This window comes from Ovis canadensis, chromosome 2, assembly GCF_042477335.2.
Source record: "Ovis canadensis isolate MfBH-ARS-UI-01 breed Bighorn chromosome 2, ARS-UI_OviCan_v2, whole genome shotgun sequence".
NCBI lineage: Eukaryota > Metazoa > Chordata > Mammalia > Artiodactyla > Bovidae > Ovis > Ovis canadensis.
In genome coordinates this window covers 67,286,212-67,306,126 of record NC_091246.1, presented here as the reverse complement: position 1 = coordinate 67,306,126, position 19,915 = coordinate 67,286,212, and the positions used below count along the sequence as shown (strand labels likewise).

The 19,915-nt window shown below is 38.3% G+C and overlaps 1 protein-coding gene across 1 annotated transcript in view; it reads left to right on the top strand.

Annotated features, from left to right (window-relative positions):
- CFAP95 (cilia and flagella associated protein 95) overlaps positions 1-19,915 on the top strand; it is a 99,378-nt gene that overhangs the window by 36,420 nt on the left and 43,043 nt on the right. Inside the window, exons 3-4 of the mRNA XM_069574107.1 lie at positions 5,251-5,369; positions 5,943-6,011. Coding sequence (XP_069430208.1) covers positions 5,251-5,369; positions 5,943-6,011 — 188 coding nt within the window. The remainder of the gene's footprint in view (positions 1-5,250; positions 5,370-5,942; positions 6,012-19,915) is intronic.

The following is a 19,915-nucleotide window of genomic DNA, read 5'->3' as shown; positions in this document are numbered from 1 at the left end:
TGCGGGCAGGAATCCCTCAGAAGAAATGGAGTAGCCATCATGGTCAAAAAAAGAGGCCGAAATGCAGTATTTGGATGCAATCTCAAAAATGACAGAATGATCTCTGTTTGTCTCCAAGGCAAACCATTCAGTATCACAGTAATCCAAGTCTATGCCCCAACCAGTAACGCTGAAGAAGCTGAAGTTGAATGGTTCTATGAAGACCTACAAGACCTTTTAGAACTAACACTCAAAAGAGATGTCCTTTTCATTATAGGGGACTGGAATGCAAAAGTAGGAAGTCAAGAAACACCTGGAGTAACAGGCAAATTTGGCCTTGGAATGCAGAATGAAGCAGGGCAAAGATAATAGAGTTTTGCCAAGAAAATGCACTGGTCATAGCAAACACCCTCTTCCAACAACACAAGAGAAGACTCTACACATGGACATCACCAGATGGTCAACACCGAAATCAGATTGATTATATTCTTTGCAGCCAAAGATGGAGAAGCTCTATACAGTCAACAAAAACAAGACCAGGAGCTGACTGTGACTCAGATCATGAATTCCTTATTGCCAAATTCAGACTTAAATTGAAGAAAGTAGGGAAAACCGTAAGGCCATTCAGGTATGACCTAAATCAAATCCCTTATGATTATACAGTGGAAGTGACAAATAGATTTAAGGGACTAGATCTGATAGATAGAGTGCTGGATGAACTTTGGACTGAGGTTTGTGACATTGTACAGGAGACAGGGATCAAGACCATCCCCATGGAAAAGAAATCCAAAAAAGCAAAATGGCTGTCTGGGGAGGCCTTACAAATAGCTGTGAAAAGAAGAGAAGTGAAAAGCAAAGGAGAAAAGGAAAGATTTAAGCATCTGAATGCAGAGTTCCAAAGAATAGGAAGAAGAGATAAGAAAGCCTTTCTCAGCAATCAATGCAAAGAAATAGAGGAAAAGAACAGAATGGGAAAGACTAGAGATCTCTTCAAGAAAATTAGATACCAAGGGAACTTTTCATGCCAAGATGGGCTTGATAAAGGACAGAAATGGTATAGACCTAACAGAAGCAGAAGATATTAAGAAGAGGTGGCAAGAATACACAGAAGAACTATACAAAAACGATCTTCAAGACCAAGATAATCATGATGGTGTGATCACTCATCTAGAGCCAGACATCCTGGAATGTGAAGTCAAGTGGGCCTTAGAAAGCATCACTATGAACAAACCTAGTGGAGGTGATGGAATTCCAGTTGAACTATTTCAAATCCTGAAAGATGATGCTGTGAAAGTGTTGCACTCAATATGCCAGCAAATTTGGAAAATTCAGCAGTGGCCACAGGACTGGAAAAGGTCAGTTTTCATTCCAATCTCAAGGAAAGGCAATGCCAAAGAATGCTCAAACTACCACACAATTGCACTCATCTCACATTCTAGTAAAGTAATGCTCAAAATTCTCCAAGCCAGGCTTCAGCAATACGTGAGCTGTGAACTTCCAGATGTTTTTAGAAAGGCAGAAGAACCAGAGATCAAATTGCCAACAGCCATTGGATCATGGGAAAAGCAAGAGAGTTCCAGAAAAACATCTATTTCTGCTTTATTGACTATGCCAAAGCCTTTGACTGTGTGGATCACAATAAAATGTGGAAAATTCTGAGATGGGAATACCAGACCACCTGACCTGCATCTTGAGAAATCTGTATGCAGGTCAGGAAGAAACAATTAGAACTGGACATGGAACAACAGACTGGTTCCAAACAGGAAAAGGAGTACGTCAAGGCTGTATATTGTCACCCTGCTTATTTAACTTCTATGCAGAGTACATCATGGGAAACGCTGGGCTGGAAGAAGCACAAGCTGGAATCAAGATTGCTGGGAGAAATATCAATAACCTCAGATATGCAGATGACGACACCCTTATGGCAGAAAGTGAAGAGAAACTAAAAAGCCTCTTCATGAAAGTGAAAGAGGAGAGTGAAAAAGTTGGCTTAAGCTCAACATTCAGAAAACTAAGATCATGGCATCTGGTCCCATCACTTCATGGCAAATAGATGGGAAACAGTGGAAACAATGTCAGACTTTATTTTTGCGGGCTCCACAATCACTGCTGATGGTGACTGCAGCCATAAAATTAAAAGACGCTTACTCTTTGGAAGAAAAGTTAGGACCAACCTAGATAGCATATTCAAAAGCAGAGACATTACTTTGCCAACAAAGGTCTGTCTAGTCAAGGTTATGGTTTTTCCAGTGGTCATGTATGGATTTGAGAGTTGGACTGTGAAGAAAGCTGAGCGCCTAAGAATTGATGCTTTGAACTGTAGTGTTGGAGAAGACTCTTGAGAGTCCCTTGGACAGCAATGGAGATCCAACCAGTCCATTCTGAAGGAGATCAACCCTGGGATTTCTTTGGAAGGAATGATGCTAAAGCTGAAACTCCATTACTTTGGCCACCTCATGCGACGAGTTGACTCATTGGAAAAGACTCTGATGCTGGGAGGGATTGGGGGCAGGAGAAGAAGGGGACGACAGAGGATGAGATGGCTGGATGGCATCACCAACTCGATGGACGTGAGTCTGACTAAACTCTGAGAGTTGGTGATGGACAGGGAGGCCTGGCGTGCTGCGATTCATGGGGTCGTAAAGAGTCGGACACGACTGAGCGACTGAACTCAACTGAACTGAAGCTACAGCCAGTATAGTCTCTGGGTTCACTTTCACTTTTCACTTTCATGCATTGGAGAAGGAAATGGCAACCCACTCCCATGTTCTTGCCTGGAGAATCCCAGGGACCTCGGAGCCTGGTGGGCTGCTGTCTATGGGGTCGCACAGAGCCGGATACGACTGAAGTGACTTAGCTTATAGCTCTAGAACTTAGTAGGATTCCTGGCATTTCACAGATATAGACGGATGGATGAATGACTGAATGAGTCAGACTGCTTGTTTTATATTGTGGAACTTCTTTTCTCTCTGGTTTATCTGAGCATTAGTTAATCCCTTTCAACCTCGGTTTTCCCCTCCTTCAAATGAAGATTAAAATAAACCAAGAGTCCTTCCTTTCTCCCTCCAGATCTACGCCCCACCCTTCTCAACCCTGCTGTGTGTACCAAGGAGGCTGACCTTTATGGATTATGTCAGTGAGATCTTTTGCCCTCTGGCTTTCTGTGAATTGCCAGGAACTGTCCTGTGGAAGGCAGTGACAGGTGATCAGCAATGGGAGGAGAGCTGGCTTGGACATTTCTTTGCTTTCCTTCTGAGAGGCCATTTTGGCAGTGGCTGTCTACTATGGATTAAATGATTGTGTCCCTCTCAAACTCAAATGTTGAAATTCTAACTCCTAGTGTGATGCAATTAAGAGATGGGGCATATGGGAGGTGTTTAGTTCATGAAAGTGGAGTCCTCATGAATGAGATTAATACCCTTATAATAGAGACACCAAAGAGCTCTTCCCCACTTCTGCCGTTATGAAGACATTGTGAAAAGATGGCTGTCTGTCAGCTAGAAAGTAGACTCTCATCAGTCACTGCTGGTGCCTGGATCTTGGCCTTCTAAGCCTTCAGAATTCTAAGAAATAATTTCCTATTGTGTACAAGTCACTCAGTCTATGATATTTGTAACAACAGCATGAGCAGACTAAAACACTGTTTCTGTTCTGAAAGCGACAACTACCAAGTGACCCTCTCTTTACAGCTGTAGATCTGGGTTCCATAACTGCCCTACCCTGTGACTCACCAGTATTGCTGTCGTCAGGGTGCTTCATCATTGTTTGCTGGTTTTCTGAATTCTGGCCACACTTTTATAAGTAGATTCTCTATTAAACTTTCTTCATTTCTCCCATATGATTTTTCTTTTCCTTCTGCCACCATAATTAATACATAACACTCAGTGTTGCTTTAAGTATTTAGAGGGATAATGTATATAAAATGCTTAATATGGTGCCTGATACAGAATAAGGAGTCAATAAACTTAAGAGCCACTAATGCTATTATCTGTTTCCTTTTACTATTCATTATTTCAATTTGGCAGTACCTTTGTTTTATATAAGTGTCAATGGTGTTGATTGATTTATTGAAATATTTACTGTCAAAAATGATTAGAGCATATCTAAGATTAACTGTTGGGCCAATTTACACCTTAAAAACAAAATTATACCTAGTAATTTCTTCCCTAAAAGATAGTGCTTTATTTTTCATTAGAGTGTAAAATATGGAGCCCAATACAGAGTCCTCTGCTGTTGATTTGTGAAACTTGGAATCTCTGAGGAAGAGTAGTTGAGTTACAAGTATAAGAGTCAGAGCTGGGAAATTAGGCTGGGAGGCTGATGATTCAGGAGGTTGAGGTCTTAGGGGACAGAAATCATAGAAGCCATGGAGTAGACCAAGGAACTAGGATCAGAGACTATAGTTAAAATTGCTTTGAATAGGATGGGTTCTTAGCTTTACAGAGCCTCTTTATTCTCCACAAAAATGGACCAAAGGAATTTGACTCTAGCTATTGGATACTGTTGCAGTTAAGGTCTTCAGTTTTCTAAACAGTATTTTCTCTCTCTCTCTCTCTCTTTTTTTTTTTTTTTTTGAACAAAATCTAGTGGAATTGATGTGATCTGGGGCTTCGCTGGATATCTTAGGGAAACTTGTCTTCAGGTTTGTAGCAAGTAATTGATTCTCTTGGTGGTAGTGACTTCTGAATCTCTGCTGTGAACCTCCATATTTGTGATCTTCTAGAGTTTTGTATGGGACAAATATTGAATCCTCAGCATACATTTTTATTCCTAGGATCCTCTAGACATTACCCATGATGCTTCTGCAATTGACTTGAGTATACACTATAATTATCAGGTTTTTCTCATAGTAATAATTGTTTGATAATTCATTGAATTATCTTCTGTGATAGAGAATGGATAACAATGATAATGATGGTATCTAAAGTTGTGTGTGATTTACAAAGTGATTGTTACATTTTCTTACTTAGGGAAGTTAAAGTATGCTACCTTGAGAAAGAAATAGAAAGCAAACAAGAGTTAGTATTTAGTTGAATGAAGTACTTTCCATTTCACGGAAACAACCAATCTGATTTTTGTTCCAACAAAACATTGTAAGAAATTGCCATTTTCACATATTTATGATGAAATCATTGACTGCTATGGGACATTTATTTTTTACATGAATAGAGTCAACAATTAAAATCAGAATGTACTTCAGCAGAAATGTATTTTAGTAAGTGAGAATTTTTAACTTTATTTTCTTTATATGTGATTTTTTATTTTTTTCAGACTTGGATATCAGAAACACGTGAAAAAATGGCACAAGTTTGTTTAAACACAAAACTGGCCAAAATAACGAGTAAGGCTTTATTGAATGAGGAAACGATGAACTCTGGAATTATTGAAAGGTATGCTTAATATAGCCCTTTGCTTAGAACTGGCATCTATCTATAGGAAAGGGCTAATATATAAGCAGTGAAGGAGGAAGGTTGGCCCCAGCTACACATTATTGGACTACAGCAAGCACGGACACTGCATCTCAAGCTGCCATGCTTTCTGTTCGTGCTGCTCCCTCTGTCTGGAATTCTCTTTCCCTTGGTTGTTTGCCAGTCAGCTCTGCGCATTATAGGTCCAATTAAAGTGTCTTTTTCCCTTTACGTGTTTTTTTTCTGGTCATCATTCTGACAACCTAGGTTTGAACCCCATCTCTACAATTTATTGCTAAAAGTTAGTGCGTTTCTATGGAAATGCATGACATAGACTTCCTCTTGTATTGTAGTTATTGGACAGAATGCTGAAATTTTCCATTTACTTATTGAGACATTTTATTAATATTTTGCAAAGTGCATTAAACTTGCAAACATGGAAATCCTTTAAAAATTTATAATAAAAATTCAGCTCCCAAATTTGTTTTATATGGCTTTGAAAGTTTGTAAATGTCAGTTTGACATGTTTTCTAAAAATTGTTATCTTGTTTCCAGGGACACTGGATTGCCTGCCACAGGTTTTGGAGCTCTCTTTACTAGACACCCACCAGATTGGTGCAAAATGTTCGTAGTCCCTAAACTGCTGCAGATTGCAAAAAATGTTTGTTAATAGTTCAGAAGGTTTGATTGCAGGGGTGAAGGAATTAGTGGTGGACCAAAGTCAACAAACTGCCCTTTATGTGGTATCTTACAGGTTACCTTCCTTTCTTAAAAAAATGGTGTTTGTTTTTTTCCAATTTATAAACACCATCAGACTGTTAGAATAAAAGTAGATTATCATTTAAAAAATATGAACAGTGATATATGTGTTTGTATGTATGTGTATACACAAAAATTAGCATGAGACTTCTTTCCTTTAACAAGCTTTTCCCATCAATATGCAAGCAATAATAATAATAATACAGTAGTTAATACTCAATATTTGTAGATTCTATATTTGTAAATTCTCTTACTGCTAAAACTGATTTGTAACCCCCAAGTCAATAGTAAGGGTGCTGTTGCAGACAATAATGGATATGCATAACGACATTAGTGGTGGCAAAATATTTGAGCCACCCAAAGCACACATTCCCAGCTGAGGTGGAACAAAGTGAGCCTACCTTCTTATTTCAGTTTTCAGAGTGTATGCAAGTGTCCTTTTCACAATCATGTATTTTTTGCATTTTTTTGGTGATTTTTTTAGTGATTTTGCTGTTTGAAATGGTTTCTAAGTGTAGTGCTGAAATGTTATTTAGTGTTCCTAGGGCAAGAAGGCTGTGATATGATTTATGCAGAAAATAGATAAACTTCCTTCAGGTATGAGTTACAGTTCTGCTGGCCATACTCAAAGTTAATGCATAAACTATATATTGAATAGAATGTCTTTAAACAGAAACACGCATGAAACCAAAATATGTATTGATTTGCTGATGAAAATGTTGTAACCAGAGCTTGAAGGAACCTACCCCTGTATTTCTTCTAATACATTCAAGATTTTCTAATTCAGTGTTCACAATGACTTTGCAGAACATTACTGTGACTATTGAGAATTGACTGTATAGGAAGAAACTACTATTTTTTTTAACTAATAAAAGAAATTACTTTTGGAGACAACATGATTTGTCACTATAGAAAAAATATTTCTTTTCTACTCATCTTTTTAAAGAAGACAAACTTTCATAATTGCTATAATGATGTATATATATATATATATATATATATGTGATGAAATATAGGTAATTATAAGCATGAAATGGAGAAGGCAGTGGCACCCCACTCCAGTACTCTTGCCTGGAAAATCCCATGGATGGAGGAGCCTGATAGGCTGCAGTCCATGGGGTCGCTAAGAGTCAGACATGACTGAACGACTTCGCTTTGACTTTTCACTTTCATGCACTGGAGAAGGAAATGGCGACTCACTCCAGTGTTCTTGCCTGGAGAATCCCAGGGACGGGGGAGCCTGGTGGGCTTCCGTCTACAGGGTCGCACAGAGTTGGACACAACTGAAGTGACTTAGCAGGAGCAGCAGCATAAGCATGAAAAAATTCGAAGTGTTGGATCGTGTACTATGAAGATATGAGTATATATATCATCACTGGCAATTTAGTTGTTTTTGCTTCCTTTGAGAACTGTCTGGCTTTAAAGCTAACCTATTTTGCAGAGTTTGTGTAGGGTGGTAGTGGAAAGTGCTGTAAGCTGACCCTGAGTTGTCTCCTACAACTCCAAGTAGAGAAAATATTCTCAGATATAGAGGACCTGGGCAGTATATCTTGAGGAGAAAGAAATGCCAGGGAAAATAAGTGCAATTAAGCCCAGAGAAGTACAGCAGAGGCACTCAACTCATATCTCTTATACTCACAGTGAAGACACCAGCTGAGCCTCCCTTTTCAGTGGACCATTTGTAGAATCATCAAAAGCAGAGGCAACTGATCATCTTATTAATAATGCAGCTGAATTCCTGGTCTTAAAAATATCATGACACATCTAAAGAACAAAAGCATCATGAAGAATGAAAAGACATAGATAACTTCTACCAGATGAAATAGACCTGATGGAACAAATATAACAGGAATTCAAAACCAATGGAACAAAAATAGAAAGCTTAATTACTTAGGAAAATAAAGAAAATGGTTGCAAATATAAGGCAAAATAATAAAAATCAGGTTGACATTAGTTTCCCAACAGCAACATTGGATGCAAGAGCATAATATTAAAGTATTGAAGGAAAAGAATTTTGAATCCATAATTATTTAAATGTGCAAGTCAAATAAAGATACTTTTAGGTATACAAGGACTAGTTTCAGACTTACTGTCCTGACACGGATAATGATAGAACTGCATAAAATGTTATGCAACTGTTGTCAAGGCTTGAATAGCAACCAGTGGGGTTCTGTGCTCCTGAAGATGAGAACTGAGGATCACTTACTCACTGAGGTCACTTTTCCTGGCTACAGGGCAGGGAGGTGAGCCCAAGAGTAGAGCAGTGTTATTGTTGAGCTGGGGGTGGGGAATAGGAATTTAGAGCTTCTGATGTAATTGGAATTTGTAGGACAGACTATTGGACAGAAGGATATTGTGTTTGGAGGTAGGAACAGAAGTCTGCATGCAATTTCCCTCAGGTTGTTAGTCAATTGCTCGGCTCTGCATACACTATCAAAATAGAACATACTCCTGCTTTTAAAAAATCAAATGGAACTGTCTGTAGTGTTTTCTGAAATTTCACAGTGCTGCCCCTTCCTGCATGGTAGTATTGTGTAGTGAACTTCAGGGCTACATTACCTACTTTCAAATCCTGGCTCTGACACTTACTAGCTATGTGAACTTGGGCTATTAATAGTTGCTTAACCATTTTGTACCTTGGTTTCTTCATCTGTAAAATGAGGATTGGGTTATAGAGTTGGGATGACCAAGTAAGTTAATACATGTGAAACAGAACAGTAATTCATGCATGTATGTTAAATGCTAAGCAGATCTGCTGGTCCAGCCACTTGGCAAACACTTTTGGTTAAGAAACTCCTATCTTTCGGTTCAGGAAAATATTCTTCATTTATTTCACTGATTGATGATTTATACCTTCTGTTTTCTCTGGTCTCACTTTTGGAAATACTTTATTTAAATGTTGGTTTGCCTGGCCTGGTCTTCTTATTTTCTTGTCTTCTCTCTCATATTTATCTTTACTGTCTACTTTACTCTCTGTGTCTTCAACCCTACTATTGAGTTCTCTTTTTGTTTTCTGAATCCTTTGGTTTTTGTAGAATTGTTTGTTTGTTTCATGAAACAAACAAATATCTATTTGAGGATGTTAGTAATAGTTTTACTAAATTTTTATCCATGCATAGTATCTATTTCCTCCAAGATGCTTTTTATTAGTTTGCCTTTTGTTTGTTTGGTGTCTATCTTCGATACTAGAAGCTTTCCTTAGATGTTTGGTAATTATTTCTTGGTTCTCTGCTCATGGGCTTCCCCGGTGGTTCACCTGGTAAAGAATGCGCCTGCAATGTGGGAGACCTGGGTTCAATTCCTGAGTTGGGAAAATCCCCTGGAGGAGAACATGGTAACCCGCTCCAGTATTCTTGCCTGGAGAATCCCCATGGACAGAGGAGCCTGGTGGGCTACCGTCCATGGTGTTGCAAAGAGTTGGACATGACTGAGCAACTAAGCATTCCTGCTCATAATTAAGAGATGAGGCTCAGAGCCTGTGTGTGAGGCTTATTTATTTGGAGCTTCACTGGAGGGATCTAAGCATGTCTTTTTTTTTTTTTTTTTTTGCAGAAGCCCTGGTATCAGTATTTTAGTCTTTCCTTATGGGCTGGTCACATTCCCCAGAGGAAGTTCCCCAAATTGCCCATCTGTGCTAGTACCTGTGGTGTTGGAGTAAACAGGGCAATTAGCTTGGACATCCATGTTGATCCTTCACTTTGTATGGTCGCTGAACTATGTTGTTGGTCAAGGACTTTCTCTTTTATCATTTCAAGTGAATAAATCTCTAGCTTCCTCCTGAAGTAAGGGAGTAAGGGAGGGGCGGTTATTCAGTAATGGGGTGTGGAGGAAGATCCTGCCTGGAGTTTATGTGCTTCTCAAAAAGCTCTGCCCCAATCTTCCTTTGCTGCCTTAGGATTTGGTCAGCTTTCTGTTAAGTCAGAGACCACTTGTCCATCTTCTCTTGAGCTTTGAATGTTCATTTCTCATGTTCCTTTTTCTGTTCTCCTTGTTCTTGTGGGTTTATTTTTATTTTTTAAATCTCTTTAATTTGATTTTAGTGAAGCTTTTTGAGGAAGCAAGATTCAGAGTGTACATTCAATCTTAACCTTGAGGTCATTCAGTCTCATCTGAAATTTCACCTTTTCTGAAGGACCTTCCCCTTCTACTGCCACTCCCAGTCCTCATGGTAGGTCTCTTGTGGGTGTTCATAGTACCATGTACTTCTTTTATCCCTATCCAGTTAGGTTGCTGTTACTTACATTCTTATTTGTCTTTCTTACTGAAATCAGTGCTCTGAAGCAAAGGCTGTTGCAGCTCTCCCCAGTCCTAATAAAGAGCCTGACCTACTGTAGATATAATTAATTTCGCGAACAAACTATTTCTGATGTTGAACAGCAAATTATACTGGAAAAGATGTATAACTAATTCCTATTTTGCTTGATTTTACAACTTTAAGTCCTGAAGAACTAAAGTTCTCAATGTTAGTTTGGTAAATATATTAAAACACAAGGTCTTTTAGAAAATCAGCTCTTATTAGTTTGAATTACTAGAATTACTTGTTTTATTTGATTCACAAGTATTAGCAAGGAAATGAATACATGAGTACCTTCAACCATCCCCCACTAATTCCATATGTAATTCTTTCTTTCAGTTAATGTACACTAATTATAGGGCATTGTATACAATAGAATGCTCTGGTGTTGTAGAATCTGCTCTCTTGAATATTAAATATTCTTTTGCTTCTTGCCAACTGTACAGCTGTAGAAGTTAAATGTCAACTCTAAAAGGCAATGAATAAAAATGGGTTTGCTCAATGGACCAAAATAATGTGCCTTTAACTTATAAAATAAAAGCTATAATCATAATATAAATTTAAACTTCAGGTTACCCTGATGGAAAAAAATCAGAATACAGATATAGCTTTGTTATTCAGGAGACATTAGTTAGATGCATTTATCTTAATTTTAGATAACATTCATTATGTTGTGATAGCATTTGACAGTCTGTTTCTTTTCTTACAACTCAAAAGCAGTAGCCCACCTACTTTATTTTGAGCCAATGTGAAGAAGACACACCTCTCTTCCTTAAACTGGCAGCAAACATCTCAGTGGAACATTTCGAAAATCAGAACAAACAGAATGTTTGACATCACTGGATTTATCAGTCCTGACCTTAACTAGAGAAAAGGGCTTGGTGAATAATTCCTTCCACACATCCAGATGGAGATATGTTTTTGACAACTGCAATATATAGAGTGGTCAGGTTGAGACCAAAAGTGATATTGATAACTTACACTTTAAAAATGAGATTGATATGCCTTGAGGCTGGAGTGAGCTTGTCCAGAACTAGAGTTATTGCTTCTCTTGAGAGTTGATTGCATTTCCATCAGTGAATAACCAAGGAATTGGCGTTAGCCAGTGATGGAAGGGGTGAGAGTCAAGAATGCTCAAAGATGTCAACAGTGCTCTTATGGTCTCAAATGGATACAGTTGCATGTTTAGGGGTCTCTAACATACATTACTTTTACTACATGGATAGAGAGACTAAAGGTCTAGAAAAATAATGAGGCACATTTCTTTTAAGGCATATAGGAAAAGTGGATAGAAACAGGAAACTGTAAAAAGTTAAAGGTCTTTCTTTGCCCTTCTACCTGATTCTTAAGACTCCTCAAGGAGCTTTCACTTAATTTGAAAGTACTTTTTGTGAGGGATGAAAAAGTCACTGTCAGAAGGCTCCTGGATATCTATTATCTAATACAAAATCATTTTATGATTTGTCCATAGAACCAGACAGTTGTAGCTGATTTGTTCTAAGAAGTAAGGTTTTTCATGTACAATATAATGTCTTGACTGTGTCTATGACCATTAAACAAACAAAAAAGCAGAAACCAAACTAACAGAACAAACAACCGCCAAAACTGTATAAAGCAAATCCAATTTTGAGAGATGTGGTATAAATGTAATTTTAAGATCTTATTTCTCAGAAGCCCTTATTTAAACATATGTACATAACTATATATGGTTCTGGAATAATGGTTCACAGGAGAAGTTTTTCTTTTTTTAATAGGAAAAAGCCAATTCTAATATAACATATTTTCTGGGTGAAAAGCAGATCCATGGGCTTCTGGGCCAGTTTGAGGGCAGCCCAGAAGTATTAATCACCTACTAGAGGGTGGAGAAAAAGCAAGGTAGATCTCTTACAAGGTCAGCTCTAACTAATGTGTCCTATCATTTTTGCCAAATTTCATTGCCTTCTTATGGTAGTGATTAGTGTTTATTGTTGAAATTTTATGATAAATGTGTCTTGTTTCCAGAATTGTCCAAACATTTATGTGATCCACCTGACTGGAGAAGAAAGAAATCAGTAGTGTTTTAGATCACTGGATAGCTTTTTGGCCATAGTGTGGTTTTTAAGAAAGGGGATGGTATAGGAAAATAGGAGACATGGATTCTACTTTCAGACATGTGTTAAACCTACTATGTGACCTTGTGCTGGCTAATAATCCTCTCTGGGCTCCAGTTGTTTCCATCTGGAAAGTGAAAGGATTGAACCAAACGATCTGTAAAGTCCTTTCCTGCTCTAAAATTTTATGCTTCTAAAGGAGAAAGGCATCTGTAGCTGCATAAATGGACAAGATAAATGAGGCCAAAAAGTAGTTCAGACAGTTAAGCTTTCATTGTTGGCACAGAGCACTTATCCATATATGTGTGCAATGATCACCTCATAGTTGCAGTAGCAAGCTTAGGGCACGGTTTAAACTTCCAATTCACTCTTCTCCCTGGAGCATATAACATCTGTAAAACCTTTGGCACTCTTCAGAGGAAAGGGACTGAATATGAAGAGCAGGAGGGTCTTTTTCCCCCCTCAGTGTGTAAGGCATTTACTGTCTTTTCCTACTCAGGCACTTGGATTGTGGCTTGTTTCTTGGTAAAATAACACCAAGTTGTTGAACATTTTCCTACAAGAAAAAAGTTTAAAATTGCCTGATGGTGATGGCGATGAGGATAACAACAAAGAAAATGTGGAGAGGAGAGTTGTTTGGTGAAATGATTATGGAATGAGAGGGAGACAGATCTGAACTGAATTCTTTTATTTTTTAAATAAAAAAATTATTTTAAATTGGAGGATAATTGCTTACAGTGTTGTGTTGCTTTCTGCCATACAATAATGTGAATCAGCCATAAGTATATATATGCACCCTCCCTTCTGAACCTTCCTCCCACCTTCCACCCCATCCCAGCACTCTGTGTTGTCACAGAGCACAGAGTTGAGCTCCCTATGTTATATAGCAACTTCCCATTAGCTGTCTACTTTGTATATGGCAATTTATATGTTTCAATGTTACTCTCTCAATTTGTCCCACCCTCTCCTTACCTTTGTCCATAGTTCATCAGGCACTCTATCAGATATAGTCCCTTAAATCTATTTCTCACTTCCACTGTATAATCGTAAGGGATTTGATTTAGGTCAAATCTGAATTAAGGTCAAATACCTTAATAGTCTAGTGGTTTTTCCTACTTTCTTCAATTTAAGACTGAATTTGGCAATAAGGAGTTCATGATCTGAGCCACAGTCAGCTCCTGGTCTTGTTTTTGCTGACTGTATAGAGCTTCTCCATCTTTGGCTACAAAGAATATAATCAATCTGATTTTGGTATTGACCATCTGGTGATGTCCATGTGTAGAGTCTTCTCTTGTGTTGTTGGAAGAGGGTGTTTGCTATGGGCAGTGCATTGTCTTGGCAAAACTCTATTAGCCTTTGCCCTGCTTCATTCTGTACTCCAAGGCCAAATTTGCCTATTACTCCAGGTGTTTCTTGACTTCCTACTTTTGCATTCCAGTGATAACAAACAGTAATACTCTGTGTCTTGATGGTCTGGATAACCACAGTGGTGTGGTCACTCACATAGAGACAGATATCCTGGAGGGTGAAGTCAAGTGACCTCAGAAAGCCTTACTACCAATGACGCTAGTAGAGGTGATGGAATCCCAGCTGAACTATTGAAAATACTAAAAGATGATGGTGTTAAAGTGTTGCATTCAATATGTCAGCAAGTTTGAAAAACCCAGCAGTGGCCACAGGACTGGAAAATGTCAATGTTTTCATCCCAGTTCCAAAGAAGGGAAGTACTAAAGAATGTTCAAACTACTGGACAATAGCAGCCACTTCCTATGCTAGTGAAGTTAAGCTCAGAATCCTTCAAGCTAGGCTTCAGCAGTACATAAACCAAGAACTTCCAGATGTACAAGCTGGGTTTAGAAAATGCAGAGTAACTAGAGAGCAAATTGCCAACATTCACTGGATCTTAGAGAAAGCAAGCGAATTACAGAAAAAAACATCTACACCTGTTTCATTAACTACATGAGAGCCCTTGACTGTGTGGATCACAACAAACTGTGGAAAATTCTGAAAGAGATGGAAATACTAGACGATCTTACCTGTCTCCTAAGAAACCTGTATACTGGTCAGGGAGCAAGTTAGAACCTCACATGGAACAACTGACTGATTCAAAATTGGGAAAGGAGTACAACAAGGTTGTATATTGTCACCCTGTTTGTTTAACATATATGCAGAGTACATTATGTGAAATGCTGGGATAGATGAGTTATAAGCTGGAATCAAGATTGATGGGAGAAATATATATATATATATATATATATATATATATATATATATATATATATATATATATATGATACCACTCTAATGGCAGAAAACAAAGAGGAACTAAAGAGCTTCTTGATGAGAGTGAAGGAGGAGAGCAAAAATGTTGGCCTAAAACTCAACATTCAAAACGCTAAGATCATGGCATCTGGTCACATCACTTCATGGCAAATAGAAAAGGAAAAACTGGAAACAGTCATAGATTTTCACTTCCTGTTCTCCAAAATCACTGCAGATTGCCTGCAGCCATGAAATTCGAAGACTCTTGCTTCTTGGAAGGAAGGCTATGACAAACCTAGACAGAGTATTAAAAAGCAGAGACCACTTTGCTGACAAAGGTCCATATAGTCAAAGCTATGCTTTTTCGAGTAGTCATGTACAGATGTGAGAGTTGGACCACAAAGAAGGCTGAATGCCAAAGAATTGATGCTTTTGAGCTGTGGAGAAGACTCTTGAGAGCCCCTTGGACAGCAAGGAGATCAAACAAGTCAATCCTAAGGGAAATCAACCCTGATTACTCATTGGAAGGACTGTTGCTGAAGATGAAGCTCTAATACTTTGGCCACCTGATGTGAAGAGCCCAGAAAAGACTCATTAGAAAAGACCCTGATGCTGGAAAAGGTTGAAGGCAAAAGGAGAAAAAGGTGGCAGAGGTGAGATGGTTGGATAGCATCACCAATTCAGTGGACATGAACTTGGGTGAACTCCAGCAGATGATGAGGGACAGGAAGGCCTGGCATGCTTCAGGCTATGGGGTTGCAAAGAAATGGACACAACTTAATGACTGAACAAAACCAACAAATATTCCATTTATATATATCTCATTTCTTGAAGTAGGCTTATATTGTTATAAACTTCCCTCTTAGAACTGCTTTTGCTGTGTCCCATAGGTTTTTGGAAGATCAGTGATATATATTGAAAACTTTTGGAGAACTTTACATAGAAGTCATCTACAAAAAGATATGGGTTTCCTCAGTGGTGCAGGTTCAATTCTTGGGTTGAGAAGATTCCCCGGAGGAGGAAATGGCAAGCCACTCTAGTATCCTTGCCTGGAGAATCCCATGGGCAGAGGAGCTTGGCAAGCTACAGCCCGTAGGGTCACAAAGAATCAGACATGACTGAAGGGACCTGGCATGCACACATGGGTTTTGGGTCATTGTGTTTTCATTGTCTTTTGTTTCTAGGTATTTTTAACTTTCTTTTTTTGATATTTTCAGTGACATCTCGGTTATTTGGAAGTGTGCTGTTCAGCCTCCATGTGTTTGTGTTTTTTTTTTTTAACTGATTTTTTTTCCTGTAATTGATATCTAGTCTCATTCCCCAATGACTCAGAAAGGAGACACAGGTTTGATCCCTAGGTCAGAAAGATCCCCAGGAGAAGGAAAATGGCACACCACTCTAGTATTCTTCCCTGAAAAATCCCATAGACAGAGGAGCCTGGTGTGCTACAGTCCAAAGAGTTGCAAATAGTCAAGACACAACCGAGGGACTAACCACAGCGGCAAGCACACAGAGTTGTGGTTAGAAAGTGTGCTTGATATGATTTTAATTTTCTTAAGTTTACTGAGGTTTGATTTGTGACCCAAGTAAAGAGCCTCTTGATGAAGGTGAAAGAGGAGAGTGAAAAAGCTGGCTTAAAACTCAACATTCAAAAAACGAAGATCATGGCATCTGGTCACATCACTTCATGGCAAATAGATGGAGAAAAAATGGAAACAGTTATAGACTTTTTTCCTTGGGCTCCAAATCACTGTGGACAGTGACTTCAGCCATGAAATTAAAAGCCTCTTGTTCCTTGGAAGGAAATCTATGACAAACCTAGATAGTGTATTAAAAAGCAGAGATATCATTTTGCCAACAAAGGTCTGTATAGTCAAAATGATGGGTTTTCCATTAGTCATGTACGGACGTGAGAGTTGGATCATAAAGAAGGCTGAGGACCAAAGAATTGATGCCTTCCAATTGTGGTGTTGGAGAAGACTCTTGAGAGTCTCTTGGACAGCAAGGAGATCAAACCAGTCAATCCTAAAGGAAATCAACCCTGAATATTCATTGGAAGAACTGTTGCTGAAACTGAAGCTCAAATACTTTGGCCACCTGATGCGAGGAGCCGAAATTGGAAAAGACCTCGATGATGGGAAAGACTGAGGGCAGGAGGAGAAGAGGGCAATAGAGGATGAGATGATTGGATGGCATCATTAACTCAATGGACATGAGTTTGGGCAAACTCCAGAAGATGGTAAGGGACAGGGAAGCCTTGTGTGCTGTAGTTCATGGGGTCACAAAGAGTCAGACATGCTGAGTGACTGAACAATAACTAATGTGATTTGGAGAATGTCTCATGTGCACTTGAGAAAAAAGTGTATTCTGATGTTTTGGAATGAAATATCCTGAAGATATCAATTAAGCCATCTGGTTTAAGGCTTGTGTTTCCTTATTAATTTCCTATGTGGATGATCTATTCACTGGCAAAAGTGGGGTGTTAAAGTCCCCTGCTATTATTGTGTTACTGTTGATTTCCCCTTTTATGTTTGTTGGCATCTGAATTCAATTATTGACTTCCTTTCTTTCGTTAAAAAATTATTTTACCAAAATATAGTTACCTTACAATGTTGTGTTAATTTTTACAGTAGAGCAAAGTGATTCAGGTATATATATTCAGATGTATATGTGTGTATTTATATACACACATATGTTCTTTCTCATATTCTTTTGTTATTGAATATAGTTCCCTGTGCTATATTACATTAAGATTTTGTCATTTAATCCATTCTGTACATAACAGTCTGCATCTGCTAATCCCAAACTCCAAATCCATCCTTCTCTCTTAGCAAACCACAAATCTGTTTCTCTCTGTCTGTGAGTCTGTTTCTGTTTTGTAAATAGAAAGTTCACTGTGTGATATTTTAGACCCCAAGTGTAAGTGATGTATAGTATTGAGTTGGCCAAAAAGTTTGTTCTGGTTTTTCCATACCATCTTGTGGAAAAATCCAACAAACCTTTTGGCCAACCTGGTATTTGTCTCTTTCTGAGTTACTTCACTTAGTATGATAATCTCTGTGTCCATTCATGTTGCTGCAAATGGCATTTTTTTCTTTATATTTTATGGCTGAGTAATGTTCCATTGTATACATGTACCACATCTTCTTGATGGACATTTAGGTTATTGTGAACAGTGCTGCTATGAATGTGCAGGTATATATCTTTTCTTGATTCTTCTTATTTGTTGTAGGACCTTTTGTTTCTGTGTCCAACTTTCTTCTTTTGGATAACATTCTCTCTCCCATTCAGTGCAATCCAATTAGACTGTGTGATGAATGGGATGATTCTCTTCTCCACTCTCACCTCCTCACAAACCCACAAACACCTGGCCATATGACCCAGGCCAGGCCAATCAGAATGCACTCTAGTATAGTAATCAGAGTTTTGGGCAAAGTGCCCTCTAGTGTTCCAGGTAACAAGTTATAGAGGGCATCTTGCTGCTAGTGGAGCATGTCTGTGAATGAAACTGAACAGAGGTGTGGGAAAAGAGTTTGATTATATTCTTTTTACCTGTGCTGGTATTTTTCTTTTTTCCCTCTTCATGGAGTTTAAATAATTTATAACTTAAGAGTAACACTACTAATAGCAAATATTTATATGATGTTTATTACGTACCAGGCACCATTTTAAGGGTTTTATATATACCGACTCATTTACTCACTATGAGTTGATTCCGTCATCATCCACATTCTATGAAGGGAAAAAATAAGAGGTATAGAGAAGTTGAGTAACATGTTCAAGCTGGTAAGTAATAATGAGCCAGAATTTGAACTGAGAAGTTCTTACATCAAAGTTCATGGTCTTAGCTACTCTACTAAGCTGCTTCTCTGAATGATAGATCAACTAGGTGATATCTGAATATCACTTTCTTTTGCTAACTCAGAGATGATAATTGCTACATTTAGCCTTGAGCACTAAGCTCTTGAAGGAAGTACTGGTGAAAGTGTGGTCACTAGTCTCCAGAGATGGCTGCCAGCAGTTCCTTCTCTCTCTGTATATGCATGCTCCCATCAAGAGGCAGAGGTTATCTCTCTTGTCTGGCCTTATGACTAGCTTTGATCAGTAGAATGTAGCAAAACTGATGTCCTAAGACTTCTGAGTGCAGACTTTAAAGGGACTGGTAGTTGCTGCTTTCTGATTCTTGGACTCTAGCTGACATGCTGTAAGTAACCAAGACACATGGAAGAGAACAAAGGCACTGTATTTGACAGCTCCAGCTGAGCTTCCCAGACAACAGACAAAACCAGCTGCCAGCCGTGCGAGTGAACTATTCAGTGTAGTCAGATACCTAATGACTTTAGCTCTCACTGACATCACATGGGGCAGAAAAACCACCCAGTGGAGCCCACCATCCCACATAATAATCAGAGATGATAGCACGATTGTTATTTTAAGCCAGGAACATTTAAGCCACAGCAATAGGTAATTGAAAACAACCTTCATGTCTCTAACTACCATGATTATATGGCTACTTCTACCATTATTTGGCCTATAGGTATAGTTTTGTCATAGCTAATCCATAAGGCATGCAAGCAGTTCAAACTTTTGAGACTGATGAGCTAATAAAACAAATGAGTGGTAAAGATTTTCAAAATGTCAATATTGTGTAATTTGTACTTAATCCTGTTTCCTTCCTATGCCCATTAATGATGAGCTTGTATTAATCTTTATAATATTGGAAGTTTATGTAATTGTCATAAATTTATTGTTATTTATAATTACTTAAAGTAAGTCTTCAGTGGGTCCCAGTGGATAGTACAATACTATGCATCTTTGAGCCACAGAGGTGATTTCACAAGAATATGAACTTTCCAGAATTACAGAAATCTTTGCTACTATCCATATTTAATTTGGTCCCATATTTACTGCTCACATAGTTAACTTATTACCCTAACATGTAAGAACAATATATTGCTTTCAAATAGCTTCCAAAAATTATTAGGCCTAAACAAATTTTATTTGTTCCATATATCTGAGTTTATTCTTTCAACATAAACAACAGAAAAATAACTAGTCGTTTCTTGTGTATTAGTAGGAGATACACTTTGCTGAAAGTGATAGAAAACCTAACTAGAAGCAAC